Genomic DNA, 23,425 nt, shown 5'->3' with positions numbered 1-23,425 from the left:
GGGTGGGGCGTTGGGGTTTTTGTTCTCCTTTGCCCCCAGCTCTGTTCGGAGTCATTTTAATAGTAGTCAGTATTAGCTGCCATTTATCGAGTGTGCATTACATACTAGGCAACGCATGCGTTTAGTCCATTTCTTGTCATTTCAACCGTCTATATGGCGCTTATTGAGTACCTCAGACTTAATCCTTGTAACTTGTGAAATGGTTATTATCATTCCCGTTTTGCAGTTGAGGAACTTAAGCTCAATCGGCAGTATAAATACTCGCCTAAACTCATAAAGTGAGCTGGAGGTAAATCTGGCATTTGAATCTAGTCTGTGGCGCCCTGTCTCTCAAAGATGAAGGTGCTCGGGCAGTGTACATCTGCTGGGTCCTTTTGGAAGTAAAAATATGCTTAGCATAATTGCAAGGTTTCTGATAGAAACGCGTGAAGCTTTAGTGTGAGCCATATCTGAGATGACCCCGAAGGATGTGAGCAGGGAGTTTTTACTTATTGGTCAAAAGAGATAATAACCTTCCTTGCTGGATTATTAGAATTTAATGAGATCAGCATCTGGAATTGTTCAGGAATAATCTGGAGGGCGAATCTTGCTTGCCTCCTTAGAAACCACCAGAAATCCATTTCAGACCTGACTTCTTTCACCTAGAGTTCTTTTCTTCCTCACTGCTTTGTTGAATGCTGCAGCCCCTTTGTTGAGTTAAGTTTTTCATCACTTTTCGGTAATGTATTCCATACACGGTTCTAAGGAACCACAAAGATAAATTGGAGAAGACTAGCCTCAGAAAGTTTATTGTCTGTCGCTTAAATGACTGAGAGGCCCCTTTTGGTGATGATAGTAATTGGTAATATTGGTGAGAGAACTTTGGATTGCCCCTGCTCTGGATAGGAAAAATGAAAGGACCAGCCTGGAGTGAGTGTGGGACTTAGATGAGTAAATGTCATGAATGAATGACATTTAAAATGTTTTTATAGAATAAAGAGGCCATATGGAATCCGTGTATCTCTCGTGTTGTCAACTAATTTGGAAGGAAATGTAGTTATAGCGGTACCTGTGTCTGTTTACCTAACACCTAACCTCTGTAACGGATATCCAGTAGACGTTTCTTCAAGATAAGATTTTTTAGGGGTGTTTGATTTTTTAGTTCTGGAGTATTAGAATATGTTAATCAAAATGAAGGGCAAATAGACTTAGCAACATCTCAAAAATTAACTACGTTATTCTCATTTTTCCTAAGGTCAAGGATTAGTGTCCTAATACAGACTTACACAATGTCTGGTGCCTTATACAGAGTTGACATTTAAGAAATGTTTGATGATTATTTCAAGATTTGTAAATAACATAATTTTATATGCCTTTTAAGATTATGTGCATGCCAAAAACTGTTGAAATTGAATTTAATACTAATACAGGCAGTGGCTTATATTTGTCGTGTTCCTTTGTTTTATTCTCTATGTTATGCTGGAGGGTTTTTAACTGGGTCGGAAGACTTCAGAAGAGGGAATCAGAACTTGACTTTAAGAATACTCTTCCTTGGTCTCTTGGGAACAAATTTAGGGCAGTTAATATTACTTTATCACTAATACATAGGTAGAATTACACAGTAGATTTTTCTTAAGTCTTTGTAGTAGTAGATAGGATTTTATAGAGGAAAAAAGTAAGTGTTTTAGTAACAATCAGCAAATATTAGGAATGGAAAAGAAATTGCATTCTAGGTTGTAAGAATTGGCCATATAGAGTCTTTAAAAATACTGATAGTAATTCAGGTTTGGTGTTTTGGTGAATAGAGTGGCAATAGCTATTAATAAAAAAAACCAAATAACCTTAGAAGGTAAACTATTTACAGCCTCTTGACTGGAGTGTACCCAGAATTGCTACTTCTCTTTACTAATGGATGTGGTATAGCAATTATCAATAATTTTCTAAAAGTGTAAGAAGGAATTTTTTTTGTGAAAGTAGATTTCTCAAACTTCAAAATAAGATCTCATTCTATAAATTGATGTTCAATTCTAGAACAGAAAATTAGATTATGAAATGAGTGAAGAAGAAACTTGCAAGTTCCCACTTACACATTCAAAGTAGAATTTTTACATTTTGTTTACAGTCTCTTCTCACTATTTGCAGTAGTTATGTTCTGTAAAGTTTATGTGAACACTGAATTGGTAAATACTGAATCATTGCCTATAGGGGAAATATGGGGTTAAGTTCCTACAAGCCTCTGATGACATTTTTTATCAACCTATCATTACATAATATTGTTTTATATGTGTTTCTGTTTAAGGACACCTTATTTAATATGTAGTGTTGATTTGTTAACATTAAACTTAGAGCCAATAACACCATAACTCATGTCTGAATGAAATATATATATAATATATGTTTTCTCAATAAGGCACATAACAGCTTTCTTGGACTTAGGAACACTAGTCAGCATTTCAGCTTGGCTATTTTAAACAGCAAAATCACGAACAGAAAGCCCCAAAATACAATCAATTGTGGGACTAAGTAGACTGAGAAAAGGACACTTGTTTACAGTATGAAAGCTGAAACAAGGCAGCACAGTGCATCTTTGTTCTACCTTGGCTGGGAACATGTGCGTCAGGCAACTCAAAATTTTTGCTGCTTCAAAAGAATGATGAATAATGATTTGGGGGTTACAAATATATACTAGTGAGTAGGCAAATTGGCAAATGTGGAATCTGCAAATCATGAGAATTGACTGTAATTACTTCTGGATCGTTCACCTATTTTAATTACCTGAGGTTCTTTACCTTCAAAGTAGAGGATAAGGCTTTGTTAGTATGGTGTTTTGAACAACCTTTCATTTTTATAACATTCTGAAGCTGAAGTGGTTTATTTATGTGAGTAAAATCCTTTCAGGGCACTTCTGAAATAATTTGGTTATATTTTGAAAAGATTACATTCATTAAATCATCATTTTAAGGCTATATATATTTGGATTCTTTATTAAAATTAGCGCTCTTTGTGGTATATTTGGTAATTCCATATTTAGAGTATCAAATTAACCCAACTTTATACTTGGTATAATGACTATAACAGACTGTACTTGGAGCAGAGCTTACAACAATACTGTAAGGGTTATAGAAACTCATCAAACTATTGAACTAAGACGAGTTTCTTATTTTCTAGGTGCAAACAGCTGCACAGCAAGTGGCAGAGGATAAATTTGTTTTTGACTTGCCTGATTATGAAAATATCAACCATGTTGTGGTTTTTATGCTGGGAACGATCCCATTTCCTGAGGGAATGGGAGGATCCGTCTACTTTTCCTATCCTGATTCAAATGGAATGCCAGTATGGCAACTCCTAGGATTTGTCACGAATGGAAAGCCAAGTGCCATCTTCAAAATTTCAGGTCTTAAATCTGGTAAGAATAATATATTAAAATAGTTTCTTTTTTTTTTCTTTTCTTTTTCTTTTTTTTTTAAAGATTGGCACCTGGGCTAACAACTGTTGCCAGTCTTTTTTTTTTTTCCTGCTTTATCTCCCTAAACCCCCCCTGTACACAGTTGTATATCTTAGTTTCACGTCCTTCTAGTTGTGGGATGTGGGATGCTGCCTCAGCTGGCCTGACGAGTGGTGCCATGTCCGCGCCCAGGATCCAAACCCTGGGCCACCGCAGTGGAGCTTGCGAACTTAACCCCTCGGCCACGGAGCCGGCCCCTAAAATAGTTTCATAATTAAACTATTTTCTTAAATAGCGTAACAGAATATGGCTTTTTTACTTTTCATTATATTTTTCTGGTTGCTAAAGTAATATATAACATTATTTTAAAAAGAAATCAGACAATATTGAAACATTTGAAAAACAATAAGTGAAAGACCTCTTTGGCTTCTCACACTCCCATCTTCTGCCCCTGGAGAGAACCACTTGCTATTGTTCTTTTTGTGTGGTATATACCTTTGTAAAGGGATTTTTCTGAATTAGTGGGTGTTTTAATAAATATTGACAGAAATCTTCTCATAATTTGTAATATGCACATCTTTGTTTTAAATAAACAGATAAACCAAGTAGACTTGTATAGGAAATGAAATGAGAGTCCTTTCTTTCTATGAAGATTTTTGAACTCTAATTTGATTACCCTTCAGTGTTCTTGCCTTGGTTGTATTGACATTGTGGATGTTAGACCTTACAGGGACATAATCCTTGCTTTGATGCTTTGATGCTTTGAGGTATTTTTTGAAGAAATGTAAGAATGAAACTAGCTATCATTTACTTCCATTGTATTTCTAGTTCCCTTGAAAATCTAGATGAAAACAGCCGTGAAAATTCTTACAATATAAATATAGATTCTTCTAGAAATTGTGTATAGAGTCCAAGGAAAAATTATATTTAGGCAACATGTTTATATATTTAACAAACATTTGAGTATCTACTGTGGATGTAAAGGTAATGATTACGTTCTTGTCTGAAGTAGCTTATATTCTTATAAAGGAAGACAGTTCTAGTAGACCAGTAATTAGAAGGGTGAAAAGTAATAGTGGATGTTTGTACAAAGTGCCGAGAGAGAATAGGAAAGGGAACAATTAACACTTGAGTAAGTTGAGGAAGGTTTCTTGGAGGAGGTGATATTGGACCTCTTGGGAAGGTGAGTAGGAGTTTATCAGGCCTATGAGACACCTATTGGCATTCTTTTCTAGGTGGAGGTAATATGGATATAATGGATATAATGATGAAAGTTCAAAAGCATAGTGTGCTCAGAATGGCACAAGGCAGGGTGTGTAAGGGTAGGATAGGCAGGCATGGATCATGAAAAGCTTTATGTGTCACACTGACTCATTTGAATTTAATAGGTCAGCAACATTAACATGCTTAGATCACAGACCTATTTGACAGTATTATAAAAAATATGTGTAAAATAATGTAAATACTACAAAATTTGCATATACTCTGAAGCCCATCCATGTATCCTCCATAAAAGACTACTCCTGTAGGTATAGAGGAGCTAGTGAATAATTTTGGGTAGAGAAATGATGTGATCACATTTTGTTTCTTGCCTGAAGACTTGAAGAATGAGCAGTTCTGGTCAAATGATAGACTATTAGCTGCTATTATTTTATACAGTTGGAATTATACAAGAAGATAATGGAAGAGAGCAATATTTAAAGCTAAAAATTGTTTAGAATTGATAAAAAATACTAATCTCTAGATTTAAGAAGCAGGACAAATCCCTGCAGTCTTTCTCAATGGGGGTTCCATGAGCTAATTATCCCTAATCCCTAAGGCAGTGGTTCTTAAAGCATTATTCCCTGACCAGCAACATCTGCATCAACATCACCACCTTGGAACTTGTTGGAAATGCAGGTGGTAGGACCCCAGACCTTCTGAATCAAAAACCATAAGTGGAGTTTGGAAGTCAGTATTTAAATAAGTTTTCTAGGTGTATTTGTTGCATGCTAAAGTTTGAGATCCACTGTAATGAATTAATGCCTCTTACATGTATAGCATGGTATTAATTCTGAACAATCTTTGGGAGAATTAAGAAAATAGTCACTTTCAAATCACTTTTTCTCTTTTCTGTGGCTGTGCCTAAAAATAAATAGACAGTCTAAAAGTAGAAAAAACATAAATAGACAATTCAATACATTCTAGTGAAATTGCTGGACATTAATTATAAAGAGAAAGCAGTAAGGGAACCAGAGAGAGAAGACAAGTCATTTATGACTGAACAGCAGTTAGTTTAGCAGATTTACCAAGAACATGAATAAGAGGTCAAAAACCAACAGATTAGGGGCTGGCCCTGTGGCTGAGTGGTTGAGTTTGTGTGCTCTGCTTTGGCAGCCCAGGGTTTCGCCAGTTTGGATCCTGGGTGTGGACATGGTACCGCTTGTCAGGCCATGTTGAGGTGGCACCCCACATGCCATAACTAGAAGGAGCCACAACTAAAATATAGAACTATGTACTAGGGGGATTTGGGGAGAAAAAAAAGAAAAGATTGGCAACAATCTTTAAACAAAAAACCAACAGATTAGTATTGTCAGAGTGCCAAGGAAAAATAAAATAACTCTCAAAACTGTCATTGTAAAATGAAGGAAAAGTAAATCTATTTTCAGATGGAGATGGAGAGTTCACTACTCATAGATTATTACTGAAAGAACTCTGGGAGGTAGGTGTACTTTATAGTAGGAACTTCAATCCTGAGTGTAGAAGAGGATGCACAATGCAAAATTAGCAAAGAAACTGGTAAACATGCAGACAAAGCTGGACAACCTGATTGTATAAAACAACACAATAAGTACCTTAAATGCGCAAGAATTAAATATTGAGCTAAAAAATGCATATGACAGGAGTGGTAGTGATCTGAATTAAAGCTTTCTGATGTCCTGTTTTTTAGAAAGAGTGATAATATTGATTCAACTTTTAAGTAATCCTGTTAAATTTTTAAGGAAAACTTAAAAAAAAATGAAAGAGAAAGAAGGAAGAAGCATAGTATATTAAAAACAAAACAAGATGGTGGAAATAATTTCAGTGATATCACTTATCAAAATAAATGTAAACAGACTAAACTTACCAGTGAAAACATGGAGACTCCAGCATGGAATTTTTTTAAAAGGCAGCAAACAAATAATTATATTGTTGTTTATGAGTAATGGGTCTAAAACATTCTAACACAAGAAACAACAATAAAAAGACTATCTTAGGTATATTAATTTTAAGAAAATTAGGGGCCAGTCCCATGGCCAAGTGGTTAAGTTTGTACACTCCACTTCAGCGGCTTGGGGTTTCACTGGTTCGGATCCTAGGAGCAGACGTGGCACCACTTGTCAAGCCATATTGAGGCAGCATCCCACATAGCACAACCAGAAGGACCTACAGCTGAAATGCACAACTATGTACTGGGGCACTTTGGGGAAAAGAAGAAACAAAAAGAAAGATTGGCAACAGATGTTAGCTCAAGGCCAAACTTTAAGGAAAAAACAAAAAAGAAAGATTGAGGCAGAAGTGTTATCAGATGATTATCAGAAAGATAAGACATTCGTTCTCCTGGAATGAGATAATTCCCTAAGAAGACTTAAATATTTCTAGGAAAAGGTAAATGTCATGAATTTGTGTGTATATATAACATAACTTCAAATATATAAATAAAAAATATTGACATTACAATGATAAATGGACAGCCTTACAATTAGTATGTTAATATACCTCTCGATAATTAATACATCAAGAAAATAAAATATTAGTAAAGAAGGAAGATTTGAATAAAAGTTAACAAGTTTGAGCTAATGGACATTTGTAGAACCCTGCAACTAGTAATTAGATTATACACATTTTTTTTTTTTTTTTTAAAGATTTTATTTTTTCCTTTTTCTCCCCAAAGCCCCCCCGGTACATAGTTGTGTATTCTTCGTTGTGGGTTCTTCTAGTTGTGGCATGTGGGACGCTGCCTCAGCGTGGTCTGATGAGCAGTGCCATGTCCGCGCCCAGGATTCGAACTGACGAAACACTGGGCCGCCTGCAGCGGAGTGCGCGAACTTAACCACTCGGCCACGAGGCCAGCCCCAGATTATACACATTTTTTTAAGTACACACAGCATGTATGAAATTTGACCACATACAAAGTCACAAAGCAAGCTGAAGCAAATGGCAGATAACCCACAATAGAGTGTAATTACAAATCAAAAGATGAAACATTGCCATGTTTAGAAACTCAAAAATATTTAAAAATAGTTCATGGGTCATAGAAGAAAATGGTCATGGAAATTAAACTTCTACAGAAACCAAAATAAAATAAAACATCACATATCAAACCTTTTGAATGCAGGTAAGGTAGTACTAAACAGATCAACTCATAGGCTTAAATGTGTATATGTGGAAGGAGAGATTGAAAGGAGGGAGCTAAGTATTTAACATAAGCAACCCAAAGAAAGTAGAAGAAAGAAAATGATAATTCTAAGACTAGAAATTGATGAGAAAAAGCAAAGAAACAGTAGATGAACTGAATGAAATAAAAATGTGATTCTTTGAAAAGACTGATAAATGATGAGCCACTGAAAAGATGTATTGAGGAAAAAGAGAAGGTACAAATAATGTTACTAAAAATGTGAAAATGGAGGCATACCTATAAATATAGTAGAGATTAAGTAAAATTTATGTGGAATTTAATACCAGTACATTTGAGAACAACAAAGGAACAGATGAAATTGGCTGTTTTCTAGACAAATACAGCAGACTGACTCAAGAATAAATTAAAATCCTGAATAGATATAATATCAATAAAGAAATTAAAATCAGTAATTAAAAATGTAGCTCTCTCATCCACATAAAATTATCAGGCCTAGATGGTTTTATAAAGTTCAACTAAACCTTTATGAAACTAACTGTTTGTATCTTAAATAAACTGTCAGAGAATAGGAAAAGAGGCAGAGTTACTCAGTTTATATTTTGAAGCCAATATAACCTCCATATCAAAAAGGACAAGGACAACATGAGAGAGGAACTCTAGCCTAAGCCAATTTTATTTATTTAGGATTTTTATGTCTATGTGCATAAAAAAATTACAAAGTGAATTCAACAAGGTAGAATAACACTTTTCATTATAGAAAATTCAAATGTGTACAAAAGCAGACCAAATGAAATATTGATCTCTCTCTACTCATCACTCAGCTTCAAAAATGACCACCTGCTGGATAATGTTATTTCATTTATATTCCCACTTACTCCTCCCTTCTCATATTATTTGGAAGCACATTCCAGAGTCACAACATGTAATCTGTAAATATATTAGTATGTGTCTCTAAAAGACAAGGTCTTTTTAAAAAACATAACTATAATGCTGTGCTGTTATTACACCTAAAAACAAACAATAATTCCTGAATGTTGAATTGAATATTTCATCAGCGTTCAGATTTCAGATGGTCTCAGAAGTTTTATGTTTATATATTTTAAAGTTTTTAAATACTTTCAACCAGCAGCTGTGTAAGGTTCTTACATTGCAGTTGGTTGATCTCAAGTATCTTCTATAAAACTCAAAGATTTAATGTATTCTCTGTCCTTTTTTTCCAGTAAATTACTTGGATTTAGAGGTTTGATCAGATTTCATTTGAATTCATTTTTTGAACTTTTTGGTAGGATTATTAGAGGTTGTAGTGTGTTCTTTGATCAGGAAGTACATATATGGTTATCTCTGTGAAACTAGCGACCATTTATAGGCAGTGCCTAGATTTGTTAATTCAATAGGGGTTCACAGTGATGATCTAATTCTGTCATTTCATTTGTTAGCTGTAAAGAAATACTTGCATACCTACTATTTGGTTACCCAGGGATAGAATCATTACAGGAAAGGCAGGATAAATGCTTGATGCTTTATCTTTATATACCAGTGTTCAAAAAATGAGTTGATTCCCTAACATCCTCCAGAAGTAACCAATAATTTCTTTTTAAAGAATTATGAAATCATGGAGAGAGAGAGGGGTGTGTGTGTGTGTATTTATCTATATTTGATATGCTCTAACCATTGGTATACCATCAGGATCCATTGGACCTAATTTTTTCATTTTCTTTTTTAGCAAGATATTAATATTTCATGACTTTTATCCTTTCTTAAATCTTCCAAAGAACAGAGAAATTTTTTTGTTAACAGTTTCAATAGCTTTATTGAATTATAATTGCCATACAATAAACTGCACATGTTTAAAGTGTATAGTTTGATAAATTTTGATATATGTACATACCTTAAAACCATCACAATCAAGATAACGTATCCATCACCCCTAAAAGTTTCCTCGTGCTCCTTTGTAATCCTCTCTCCTGTCTCCTCCTCCACCCTAGGCAACTACTGATCTACTTTCTGTCACTATAAAATAGTTTGTTTTTCTAGAGTTTTTTATAAATGAAGTCATAGAGTATGTACTCTTTTATTGCCTAGCTTCTTTCACTCAGCATAATTATTTTTAGAGTCATCCATGTTGTAGTGTGTATCAGTAATTTTTATTGCTGGGTAACATTCCATTGTATGGATATATCACAATTTGTTTATTCAGTCACCTGTTGATGGACATTTGGATTGTTTCCAGTTTTTGGCTCATAAAAATAAAGTTGCTATGATCATTTGTGTACAAGTTTCTGTACAGACATTTGCTTTCATTTAGGTAAATACCTAGGAGTAGAATGGCTGGATCATATGGTACTTGTGTGTTTAACTTTTTAAAAAATTGCCAAACTATTTTGCAACATGTTCCATTTTACTTTTCAGCCAGCAGTGTATGAAAGTTCCACTTCCTCCACATTCTTGCCAATGCTTGGTTTGGTCACTTTTGGATGTTCTAATAGATGTGTGGTGGTATCCCATTGTGTTTTAAATTTACATTTCTCTAATTACTAATGGTATTGAGCATTTCTTCCTGTGCTTATTTGCTCTCTATATATCTTCCTTGGTGAAGTGTGTGTTCAAATCAAACAAATGGATTGTTTTCTTACTATTGAGGTTTGGGAGTTTTATATATATTCTTGATACAAGTTACTTATAAGATATGTGATTTGAAAATATTTTTTCCTAGTATTTGGCTTGTCTTTTGTCTTAACAGTGTCTCCTGTAGAACAGAAGTTTTTAATTTTGATGAAGTCCAATTTTTCAGTTTATTCTTTTCTGGATTTTGCTTTTGGTGTTCTGTCTAAGAAACCTTTGCCTAATGCAAGCTACGAAGATTTTCTCCTAGAAGTTTTTTAGTTTTAGATTTTGCATTTATATTTGGGATCCAATTTGAATTAATTTTTATATTTAGTACAAGGTACGGATTGAAGTTCAAATTTCTCTTTTTTTTGGTAAATGGATATCAAACTGTTCCAGCATCATTTATTGAAAAGATGAAGTAATGATGCATTTTTCTGTATCTGTCATCAAGCATGTTCACTTGAGAATTGCTTGGGAGCTCTCAAACTGCTGTATTTTAAAGTAAAATGTAAACATACATAAATGAAAATTTATATGAATATTGATTTAAAAAGGAAAGAAATGGAAATAGATCCTATTGTAGATTTTTTTTAAACAGTAAATCACTAATTGGAAAACATGCTAGAAGATTAGGTGGATACTGGTAAATATTTATAGTAATAAGCATTACAGGAGGATGAGCAGCTAACTTGGGAGAAGTGTTTTTGGTTTGGGTTTGAGGAGCCTGTGGAACATGATAGCAGTGTCTTAAATATAAAGTGGTGTGTTTTGTTTGTATAGCAATAGGCTAGTAGCCAGCTAATTTTTGCATAGTTGGAGAGTGCAGGCATATTTTGTACTTGGAGTCATATGCATTGATTAAGGTTAATATTGGCCACCAGCCAGTAACCAGGACCCATTTGTTGTTTTTGGAGACATACCAGCTAAATTGTCAGTTTAATTGTCCCTACCTTACCTTCTCCTCTCTTTGCCCTAGCTTTGCCAACATTTTGAGTTGGGAAAGGGGTACAAGATCTCTTTTTCATTTATGATCAGCACTATATTCCCTGGAAGAGATGCTTTGGGAGTTGTGAAAAGTGCTTTTTCCTGTCCTTTTTGCATTGTCTTTGGCTGTCTTTTCCTTTGTCTCATGTGACACCCAAAAGGTTGGGGGCTAGGGGTGGGCATCGTTCTGGGATCATAAGAACCCAGATATTTCCTTATTGTGTTATTTTATGCAATCTGGAGAAAATCCAGGAATCAAAAATGAGTTAATCCATTTGCTTTAACTGAAACTCAAGCAATAATAATTACTGAGAAAGATAGGTTTTCTGCTGTGCAGTTAGATAAAATAGTTCAAAACCCAATCCCAGAGTAATGCTTGATCCAGTATGGGAAAATGGATTTATTTCCATTATGATAATAAGACTAGTTCTTTTATTCTCTGCCTTTTAAAAATAAATGTTTCTCATCATTTCTGTTGTAACATGCTATTCATAGTTTTATCTGAAAACAAAACAAAATTTTAAGGCAATATTTGTAGTGGATAAAAGCACAGTGCTTTATTAAGGAAAAATAAAGCAGCCTAAAATATTTAGAGGCTTAGTGCATATCAATATTATATGAATGATGAAATGCTATTAAAATGTTTTGGGTGTTTTTTTCCCTGTAGGTGTTTGGAAAAGCACTTTTTGGATTTTTAAGTAGTAAAATTCTAATTCGTATATAGAAGATCACACGTTATTCATTAGGGAATGATGTGTTATTAAAATATAGGAATAAGTGGACTTGTAGTGGATTTATATTTTTGAACCTTTGAAGTGCCCTTTAAAAGTTTTATTATATTGAGCAAACCTAGCTAACCTAGCACTCAGAGTGGGAGAGAGACTTGTTGAATAACTTTAGGAGTTGCGATTGAACTGGGAATTTATGAAGTAGTAAATCTAGCAGAATTTGACAGTGTGTGCGGTTCTCTGCTGGATGATGAACAGATTTCTTAACTTTGCACAGAACAGTTTTGGTTGGGGAAGGTCAGGAGAGCTCTGTTGGAAGAATTGCAGTTGGTCGGGGTCTTGAAACCAGTTACTGTGAGTTGTATTTTGATTGAGAGAAGACTTTTTGTGACTCTTGGGTTCTGAAAAGGAGTTATATGACAAATACGTTTTTGGGCTAATGCTGAATCTGAAGTGATGGTTAAGAACTAGGATAGGACTAAACTTGAAAATATAAAAGGGAAGGGTTGATATGAAGAAACAAGAATAAACTTCCCTTTCTCTCTCCCTGCCTACTTGGGATATTGAAATCCTAAAAAAAAAGAAAAAAGACAAACTGTGGTGGTTAGAAAATTTGGAAAGTTTAAATGAGTCTCTTGCAGTTTTCTCTTTGGGTGCTGTCTTTGTTCTTCATAATATGGAACAGATATTTAACCAAAAACTTAGTAACAATTATGCAATGTTGAGAGCTCTATATAAAGAGATTCTTTGCTTTATAGGAAGTGTATGCAAACTGAAATTAGCACATAAAAGGGAAAATTAAAATTTGTTTATATGGAACTTCTATTAAAAAAATTGGGAAGCTATAGGTACTATAGTACAGGTACTACAAGTAATTTGCTATACCGTGATTTTTCTTTTAATTGAGGTTATGACAGTTTACAATACTGTGAAATTTCAGTTGTACGTTATTATTTGTCAGTCACCATATAGGTGCGCCCCTTCACCCTTTGTGCCCACCCCCAACCTCCCTTCCCTGTGGTAACCATTAAACAGTTCTCTTTGTGGGTGTATTTGTTTATCTTCCACATATGAGTGGAATCATTTGGTATTCGTCTTTCTTTGCCTGGCTGATTTCAGTTAACATAATACCCTCAAGGTCAATCCATGGTGTTGTGAATGGGACGATTTTGTCTTTTTATGGCTGAGTCATATTCCATTATATATATATACCACATCTTCTTTATCCAGTCATCAGTCAGTGGGCACTTGGGTTGCTTCCACGTCTTGGCTATCATGCATGATGCTGCAGTGAACATAGGGGTGCATAAGCGTCTTTGAATTGTTGATTTCATGTTCTTTGGGTAAATACCCAGGAGTGGGATAGCAGGATCATATGGTATTTCTAGTTTTAATTTTTTGACAAATCTCTATACTGTTTTCCAAAGTGGCTGCCCCAGTTTGCATTCCCACCAGCAGTGTATGAGGGTTCCCTTTTCTCCACATCCTCTTCAACATTTATTTTTTGTCTTGGTTATTACAGCCATTCTGAGGAGTGTAAGGTGATATCATAGTATAGTTTTGATTTGCATTTCCCTGATGATTAGTGATGTTGAGTGTCTTTTCATGTGCCTATTGCCCATCTGTATATCTTTTTTGGAGAAATGTTTGTTCATATCCTCTGACCATTTACTGATTGGGGTGTTTGTTTGTTTTTGTTGAGTTGTGTGAGTTCTTTATGTATGAGAACATATGGAGAGAACATGGAAATTAACCCCTTGTCAGATATATGATTTGCAAATATTTTCTCTTGCTTGGTGGCCTGTCTTTTCGTTTTGATCGTGGTTTCCCTTGCCTTTTAGAAGCTCTTTAGTCTGACGAAGTCCCACTTATTTACTTTTTCTTTTGTTTGCCCTGTCCGAGTAGACATGGTATTTGAAAAGATCCTTTTAATATCGATGTCAGAGAATGGACTGCCTATATTTTCTTCCAGAAGTTTTATGGTTTCAGGTCTTACCTTCAAGTCTTTTATCCATTTTGAGTTTATTTTTGTGTGTGGCATAAGATAATGGCCTACTTTCATTCTTTTGCACGTGGCTGTCCAGTTTTCCTACATTTATTGAAGAGGCTTTCCTTTCTCCGTTGTATGTTCTTTGCTCCTTTGTCAGAAGATTAGCTGTCTGTAGATGTGTGGTTTTATTTCTGGGCATTCAGTTCTGTTCCATTGATCTCTGTGCCTGTTTTTCTCCCAGTACTACTTGTTTTGATTACTATAGCTTTGTAGTGTGTTTTGAAGTCAGGGATTGTGATGCCTCCAGCTTTGTTCTTTTTCTCAGGATTGCTTTAGCTGTTCAGGGTCTTTTGTTGCCCCATATGAATTTTAGGATTCTTTGTTCTATTTCCGTGAAGAATGTCACTGGGATTCTGATTGGGATTACGTTGAATCTGTAGATGGCTTTCGGTAGTATGGATATTTTAACTATGTTTATTCTTCCAATCCATTTGCATGGAATATCTTTCCATTTCTTTATGTCATCGTCAGTTTCTTTCAGTAATGTCTTATAGTTTTCATGGTATAGGTCTTTCACCTCCTTGGTTAAATATATTCCAAGATATTTTATTCTTTTAATTGCAATTGTAAATAGCATTGTGTTCTTGAGTTCTCTTTGTGTTAGCTCGTTATTAGAGTATAGAAATGCAACTGATTTTTGTAAGTTGATTTTGTACCCTGCAACTTTGCTGTAATTGTTGATTATTTTTAATAGTTTTCCAATAGATTTTTTTAGGGTTTTCTATGTGTAAAATCATGTTATCTGCAAACAGTGAGAGTTTCACTTCTTCATTGCCAATTGGATTCCTTTTATTTCTTTTTCTTGCTTAATTGCTCTGCCCAATACCTCCAGTACTATGTTGAATAAGAGTGGTGAGAGTGGGCACCCTTGTCTTGCTCCTGTTCTCAGTGGGATGGCTTTCACTTTTTTCCCATTGAGTATGATGTTGGCTGTGGGTTTGTCATATATGGCCTTTATTTTGTTGAGGTACTTTCCTTCTATACCCATTTTATTGAGAGTTTTTATCATAAATGGATGTTGGATCTTGTCAAATGCTTCCTCTGCATCTATTGAGATGGTCATGTGAGTTTGGTTCCTCATTTTGTTAATGTGGTGTATCACATTGATTGATTTGTGGATGTTGAACCATCCTTGTGTCCCTGGTATAAATCCCACTTGATCATGGTGTGTGACCTTTTTAATGTGTTGCTGTATTCAGTTTGCCAATATTTTGTTGAAGAGTTTTACATCTATGTTCATCAGCAATATTGGCCTGTAATTTTCCTTCTTTGTGTTGTCCTCGTCTGGCTTTGGTATCAGGGTGATGTTGGCTTCCTAGAATGTGTTAGGAAGTTTCCATCTTCCTCAATTTTTTGGAATAGTTTGAGAAGGATAGGTAATAAATCTTCTTTGAATGTTTGGTAGAATTCTCCAGGGAAGTCGTCTGGTCCTTGACTTTTATTTTTTGGGAAGTTTTTGATTACTATTTCAATTTCTTTACTTGCGATTGATCTATTCAGATTCTCTATTTCTTCTTGATTTGGTTTTGGGAGGTTGTATGAGTCTAAGAATTTATCCATTTCTTCTAGATTGTCCAATTTGTTGGCATATAGTTTTGCACAGAATTCTCTTATAATCTTTTGTATTTCTGTGGTATCTGTTGTAAATATCCTCTTTCATTTCTAATTTTATTTATTTGAACCTGTTCTCTTTTTTTTCTTAGAGAGCTTGGCTAAGGTTTTGTCAATTTTATCATCTTCTCAGAGAACCAGCTATTTGTTTCATTGATCCTTTCTACTGTCTTTTCTGTTTCAATTTCATTTATTTCTGCTCTAATTTTTATTATTTCCCTCCTTCTGCTGACTTTGGGCTTTGTTCTTCTTTTTCTAACTCTGTTAGGTGTCGTTTGAGATTGTTTATTTGGGATTTTTCTTTTTGTTAAGGCGAGCTAGTATTGCAATGAATTTCCCTCTTAGGACCACTTATGCTGCATCCCATATAAGTTGGCATGGTGTGTTTCCATTTGTCTCCAGATATTTTTTGATTTCTCTTTTAATTTCTTCAATGATCCCTTGGTTTTTCAGTATCATGTTGTTTAGACTCCACATCTTTGTCCCTTTCCAAGCTTTTTTCTTGTAGTTGATTTCTAGTTTCCTAGCGTTATGGTCAGAAAAGATGCTTATTATTTCAATCTTCTTAAATTTATTGAGGCTTGCCTTGTTTCCCAACATATGGTCTATTCTTGTGAATGTTCCATGCACACTTGAGAAGAATGTATAATCTGCTGTTTTTGGATGGAGCGTTCTCTATATATCTAAGTCCATCTGGTCTAGTTTTTTGTGGAATTCCACAAATTCCTTGTTGACCTTCTGTCTGGATGATCTATCCATTGGTGTAAGCGGGGTGTTGAGGTCCCCTAATATTATTGTGTTGTTGTTAATATCTCCTTTTAGGTCTGTTGATAGTTGTTTTATGTACTTCGGTGCTCCTGTGTTGAGTGCATAGATATTTATAAGTGTTATGTCTTCTTGTATACCGTGATTTTTACGTTGTCTAGTTACATTATGAAAGCTTGGGAGGTATACTAGGAATTACTTTAGGCATTTTTATTAAATAAATTTCAGAAGAAAAAAGTACCTTCTTATGTAGGTAAGACTGTTGTATATCTCACTCCTCAAGAAATTATTGAACATCTACTTCATTCTTAGCAAGTATGTTTCAAAATGATGACTGCTTTCAGTTAGGATCTGTATGTGTATGTGAGTATTAAAATCACTCCAAGACAGTGTTCAAAGGAAACAGATTAGTGAGCTGAGATTATGGAAATGGCCTTATGGAAGACTAGACTGGAACATGAACTTGAATTATGAATAAGTTTGTATGAGATGGAAGTGGGAGGATGAGAATTGCATTTGGAGATGCTCAAAGTCATAAAAATAGTAATATGCACTGCACCTTCAAGTGACAATGAGGAGGAAACTTTTAAGGGCGGCATGATAGACTTGTATTTGGGAGGTATTGGGAGCATAAGGTTTTAAAGGTAAAGTAGAGTGTTGTGTGATGGTTATGCTATGTGGGGTTTAAATTTTTTCTGGTAGGTAAGCCTTTGAGGAAGAGAATGATATTATTAAAAATCATATTTTAGGAAAATCGTTGTCTGGGATGTCTTGGAGAACCTTGTTGCAATTAGAGTCAGAGAAATCAGTTAGAGGAATTTTATAACGATTGAAGGATAAAGGAAAGGGTAACATATTGAATATCTGCTTGTGCAATGGTGCTAGGTCTTCACGTGTGTTATCTGTTTAACTGCAGCAACAACATTTAGAGGTGGGTACTATTAGCCTCTGATTTTCAAGAGGGTGGATGTCAGAAAAGTTAAATATTTTTCTCAGGGAAGAAAGTCTGCTAACTTTTAGGCATTATGTATAGATCTACCTCTTTCAAACAGTTGTATGTTATATGGCGATACCATAATTTATTTAACTAATTTCTGTTGATGGAAATTTGGGTTGTTTCCTCATTTTTATATTGTTTTACTAGCAATGCTACAATCAGTATTCTTACACAAATCTTTGTACATGTTTTCTAGCACTGTATTTCTGTAGATGAATCTCCTAGAAGTGGAACTGAATTCCTGGATTAAAATGGCCCTTAAAACAAATGGTATAGGAGGCCTGGAGAAAGGGTGCTGAATATGGATAATGGGTCATGATTGTCATGGCAGTTTTTAGAGAGTTGTAATAAAGGTACAGTGTACTTGATACTACATAAGAAATTAACAGAGCATATCCTCACCAATAATAACAGAGTAAGCCATGGGATCTTAGAATGGAAGGCCCTAAAATAATTTAATCTAATCCTTAACATTACTGTTAGGACTCTTGAGATCTAGAAAGTTTTAAAGTGTTCCTAAGGGGCAAGCCCCATGGCTGAGTGGTTAGGTTCGTGTGCTCCGCTTCAGTGGCTCAGGGTTTTGCTTGTTTGGATCCTGGGTGTGGACATGGCACCGCTCATCAGGCCATGCTGAGGTGGCGTCCCACATGCCACAACTAGAAGGACCCACAGCTAAAAATATGCACAACTATGTACCAGGGGGCTTTGGGGAGAAAAAGGAAAAGTAAAATCTTTTAAAGTGTTCCTAAAATAGAGTGGGCATTTGGATCCAGAGACTCAGATTTTTAGTTCACTATTCTAAGTGTAGTAGGTCTTTTCCCTTCCCAAAGTAGATTTAAGGAGAAAACTACATTCAAATTCCTTTCCACTGTTTTATATATATATATATAAATCTCATATGTTTGTAACTGCTGTTTTCTGCTATTTTTACTTAATATTTCATAATGGGTTATGAAATTTTGATGCGTTTAAAAAGTATTAAATGTTTAGTTTTTCCTTCTTGCCCTCCTTTCCTGTTAACCAAGTAAAATGAGAAACAGACACATTTTGGTCTTCAGATGGGCTAGAATGGGAACAGATGAGATTTTTATGTTTATTTAAAAGGAAAAGATAGGGCTGGCCTGTGGTTAAGTCTGTGTGCTCTGCTTTGGTGGCCCAGCATTCACAGGTTTGGATCCTGGGTGTGGATCTACACACTGCTCATCAAGCCATGCTGTGGCATCATCCCACATACAAAATAGAAGAAAATTGTCACAGATGTGAGCTCAGGGACAATCTTCCTCAAACAAAAAGAGTAAGATTGGCAACAGATGTTAGCTCAGGGCCAGGCTTCCTCACCAAAAATAAAAGGAAAGGTAACATGAGTTAAGAGGCTTTCACAAACACTGATGTAGAGCATATGGTCCTTCTTTCTACTTGTCGTAAATGGTAGTATAGGACTACATTTTGTTGTTGGGCATTTTGGCTTTTTTTTTTTCACATCTCTGAACATACTTTAAATTTCCAGTTGTTTGTTGCTAATATGTAGAAGTGCAATTGATTTTTTTAAGACTTTATTTTTTTTTAGAGCAGTTTTAGGTTTACAACAAAATTGAGAGGAAGCTACATAGATTTCCCATATATCCCTGCCCCCACACATACATAATTTCCTCTGTTATCAACATCATTCACCAGAATGGTACATTTTTTGCCATGGATGAACCTACGTTGACACATCATAATTACCCAAAGTCCACAGTTTACCTTAGGGTTCACTCTTGGTGTTGTACATTCTATGGGCTTGAACAAATGTATAATGACATATATCCATAATTATAATATCATACAGAGTATTTTCACTGCCCTAAAAACCTGTGCTTTGTGTGCCCTGCCTATTCATCCCCATGCCTGCCACTCCCAGCAACCACTGATTTTTTTTATTGTCTCTCTAATTTTACCTTTACAGAATGTCATATAGTTGGCATCACATAGTATGAAGCCTTTTCATACTGGCTTTATTCACTTAGTAATATGCATTTAAGGTTCTTCCATGTCTTTTTGTGGCTTGATAGCTCATTTCTTTTTAGTGCTGAATAATAGTCCATTTTCTGGGTGTACCACAGTTTATCCATTCACCTAGTGAAGGACATCCTTGGTTGCTTTCAAGTTTTGGCAATTATGAATAAAGCTGCTATAAACATCCATGTGTAGGTTTTTGTGTACACAGAAGTTTTCAGCTCCTTTGGGCAAGTACTAAGGAGTGGTATTGCTGGATCATATAGTAAGAGTATATTTAGTTTTGTAAGAAACTGCAAAACCGTCTTCCAAAGTGGCTATACCATTTTGCATTCACACCAGTAATATATGAGAGTTCCTGTTGCTCCACATACTTGCCAGCATTTCGTGTTGTCACACAATTGATTTTTGTATATTGACTTTGTGTCCTGAAAGATGAAGGAAAGGGTAACATATATTGGATATCTTGCTGAACTCCCTTATTAATTCTAGTAGATTCTTAGTAGTTTCTGTAGGTGATATGTCTGTGAAAGGGAATTTTTACTTCTTTCTTTCCAATTTTTATGCCTTTTATTTCTTTTTATTGCCTTATTGCATTGCCCAGGCCTTTGAGTACCATGTTGAATAGAATTAGGAGGGGTATAGTAAGGCATGAAAAAGAAGACATAAAAATTGTTCTCTCTTCCTTTGTTTTATGAGTGTGTAAGATCGATGAATTGGTCCTTTCATCAGTTTGAAATGGCCTTTCTGATATGGTTAGGTTGAAAGTTTTATCTTACTTGTTTTTTTTTTCTTTTTTCCTTTTTTTTTGGGCCTTCTTTTGGACTGAGTATTTTTTTAATCTATATTTCTTCTGTTGGTTTTTTTGTTATACACCTTTACGTTGTCTTTTTGTAGTTCCTCTAGGGATTATGATATGCACTGTTAACTTTTCATAGTATACTATGAATTAATATGAAAAAATAAACATCTCTATTTGACAGTTATGAACCTGGATTTGGTTTGTGTGTGTGTGTGAGTCAGGAAGACTGGCCCTGAGCTAACATCTGTTGCCAGTCTTGCTCTTTTTTGCTTGAGGAAGACTGTCGCTGAGCTAACACCTGTACCAATCTTTCTCTATTTTATGTGGGATGCCACCACAGCATGGCTTGAGGAGCCATGCTAGGTCCACGCCCAGGATCCAAACCTGCAATCCCCAGGCCGCCAAAGTGGAGCATGTGAACTTAACCACTATGCCACCAGGCCAGCCCCTGGATTTCGTCATTTTTATAGGGCTTCATCTCCAGTTTTCTTTGCTATCTCAGTCTACTTAGTGAAATTATAAATATAATGCCAAAAACCTTGGGGCAAAAATCACATTTCGGTGATTTATTTTGATTTAAAGATCCTTTATCTCCAGTCTCATCGTCTTCACACCCAAGTTTCCCATTGCAACTCTTAATAGCATGTGAAAGAGTCAGATATGGATAGTAGGAAGCCAAAAGGTCTTTTATAAATACTCTGCATATTTTACCCAAAGTTCAGAATTTTCACATCCTTCAGAGCTGAATAGCAGAGGCAAAAAGGATCATTTATTCACGTTTGCTTTGACTTAATCTGGTCCAGAGAAATGTTTCATGATCAGGTCCAGGTTGTACTGGGAATTTTCTCAATGGACTGCATCTTTAATTTTCTCAGTGAAGTCTTTTGAGAGATAGGCAGCTTTTTAGATGTGTCTCCATCTCATTAACACAAAAGTATCAGTAATTAGAATTAGAAATCCATTTTCCTCATACACTTAAGTATTTCTTTCTAGTTCTGTATTATTGTCAGATCTTGCAGTGCTTTTTGAACCTTTTTCACAGTGCTTTTTGAAATTTTCTCTTAAAATGTCTTACCTGAGTTCTTAAAGGTACCTAGCATTACTAGTATCATTGAACTATAAGATGGTAAGCAAACTCAGCATTTATATAGTAGGTCCACTCAGTGCTGGTGTTCATTTATAACTTAAACATCTGTTAATACCTGTAACAACTATGAATAATGAGATGCCATGTAATGTTAACTTAAAGAAGTTCTCATTCACGATGTATAAGGAACATGAGTACAGTATCTTTTAAATTAAAGTTTAAAATTTTGATTCTGAATTTGGAAGGGGGAAGCAATTTCTCTTACCAAAAATACGTAACTGAAACAATTTATATTATGCATATTTATGCACATTTATACATATGTGTGTCAAAGGTAAATATTTGTGGAGTTCATAGACTATTTGAAGAGTTTGTTTAAGCCACATCCACATAGTCTTTCATACACACAAAGTTCAATTTAAAACCTTCCTTTTCTCTGTAGGTTAACTATTTGTAAAGTATTTCAAGAGACAATGAGGAAATGGCTCAATGCCTCAGTCAGGGAGAATTCCAGTGACATCTGCAGTGGAGAATGGGAAACAGAAGAGGCCGAGATTGGAAGAGCAGGTGGGGGAGTAGGACATTAGGTCAGATATAATAACACTTATGTGGAACTTAAGTATTTTTTATTGTGTTTATAGAACTTTAATATGTGATTGTATTTAATAGAAGAATAAGAAATAGTTGATCAAATCACCTGTGGTATGAAGAAGAGGGATTATACATTTATATGAATAAAATAGAGTAATGAATGTGATAGAAATTTGTAGAACATTTTTGTTATGAGAACAGGCCAATATTTTATGTTTCAGGCCTTCAGAGTAAATTTGGCATCTTATGGTGGGGTTTTACTTTATTTTTTTTGGCCAACGCCCTACTATAAGGTAGTGTTAATTTGGAATGAAATTCTAAAAGTATCAGTTCTGATATTCAAAAAAAATTTTTGCATTTGGGATTTGAGACAACTTTATTTTGAAATAATTTTAAAATTAGAGAAAAGTTATAAGAATAGTATAAACAATTTCTTACCTTCTTGCCACACATTCATCAGTTTTGCTATATTTTATTTATCATTCTCTGGAGATCTATATATATGTGTGTGTGTATATATATTTTTTGAACCTTTTGAAAATAAGTTGTAGATTTCATACCCCTTTTCTCCTAAATACATCTGCATATATTTCCTAGAACAAGAGTATTCTCTTAGGGCTGCCCTGGTGGTGTAGTGGTTAAGTTTGCATGCTCTGCTTCGGCAGCCCGGGGTTTGTGAGTTTGGATCCCAAGTGTAGACCTACAAACCACTCGTCAAAGCCATGCTGTGGCAGCATCCTATATATGAAGTGGAGGAAGATTAGCATAGATGTTAATGCAACAGCAGTCTTCCTCAAGCAAAAAGAGGAAGATTGGCAACAGATGTTAGCTCAGGGCCAAGGTTCCTTACCAAAAAAACCCAAAACAAACAAACAAAAGAGTATTCTCTTATATAATCACCGTATAATTATCAAATTTGGCAAATGTAACATTAATGCAGTACTCTTGTCTGTTGCACAGTCTGCATTACAGTTTTGCCAATTTTCCCAATAATGTCTTTTATAACGGTTATCCCCCACCCCCTGCCACCCATTTAGGGTCCAGTCAGAATCGTGCATTGCATTTATTTGCCGTACTTCTTTAGTCTTTAATCTGGCACAGTTGCTTAGCCTTTCTTGTCTTTCATGACAGTGATGTTAAAAATACTCATGAAAAAAGACTTTGCACCAAAGAGGAATTTTTAAGGAATGTTAAAATTAGAGTTTGTTGTAAATCATCATTTGAATTTCTTCTTTATAATTCTGCTCTTTTCTTTTTGGGCTTGCTGCCATGTTTTAATGTCATCGCTTTGGCTTTCTCTACACATGACTTGCATGGTCTCCTCTCATTTCATCTAGCTCAGTTGCCAGGAAGAAACTTTTAAACTTATTCTAGTTTTCATTTTAAAATTGGTTTGAACTTGTCAG

General features: G+C 35.0%; 1 protein-coding gene across 1 annotated transcript in view; it reads left to right on the top strand.

Annotated features, from left to right (window-relative positions):
* The window catches only part of HIKESHI (heat shock protein nuclear import factor hikeshi), a 37,745-nt gene that overhangs the window by 276 nt on the left and 14,044 nt on the right, over positions 1–23,425 (top strand). Inside the window, exon 2 of the mRNA XM_014868030.3 lies at positions 3,148–3,385. Within this exon, the coding sequence (XP_014723516.1) occupies positions 3,148–3,385 (238 nt within the window). The remainder of the gene's footprint in view (positions 1–3,147; positions 3,386–23,425) is intronic.

Source organism: Equus asinus, chromosome 20 (assembly GCF_041296235.1).
Source record: "Equus asinus isolate D_3611 breed Donkey chromosome 20, EquAss-T2T_v2, whole genome shotgun sequence".
NCBI lineage: Eukaryota > Metazoa > Chordata > Mammalia > Perissodactyla > Equidae > Equus > Equus asinus.
This window is presented reverse-complemented; position numbering and strand designations above follow the sequence as displayed.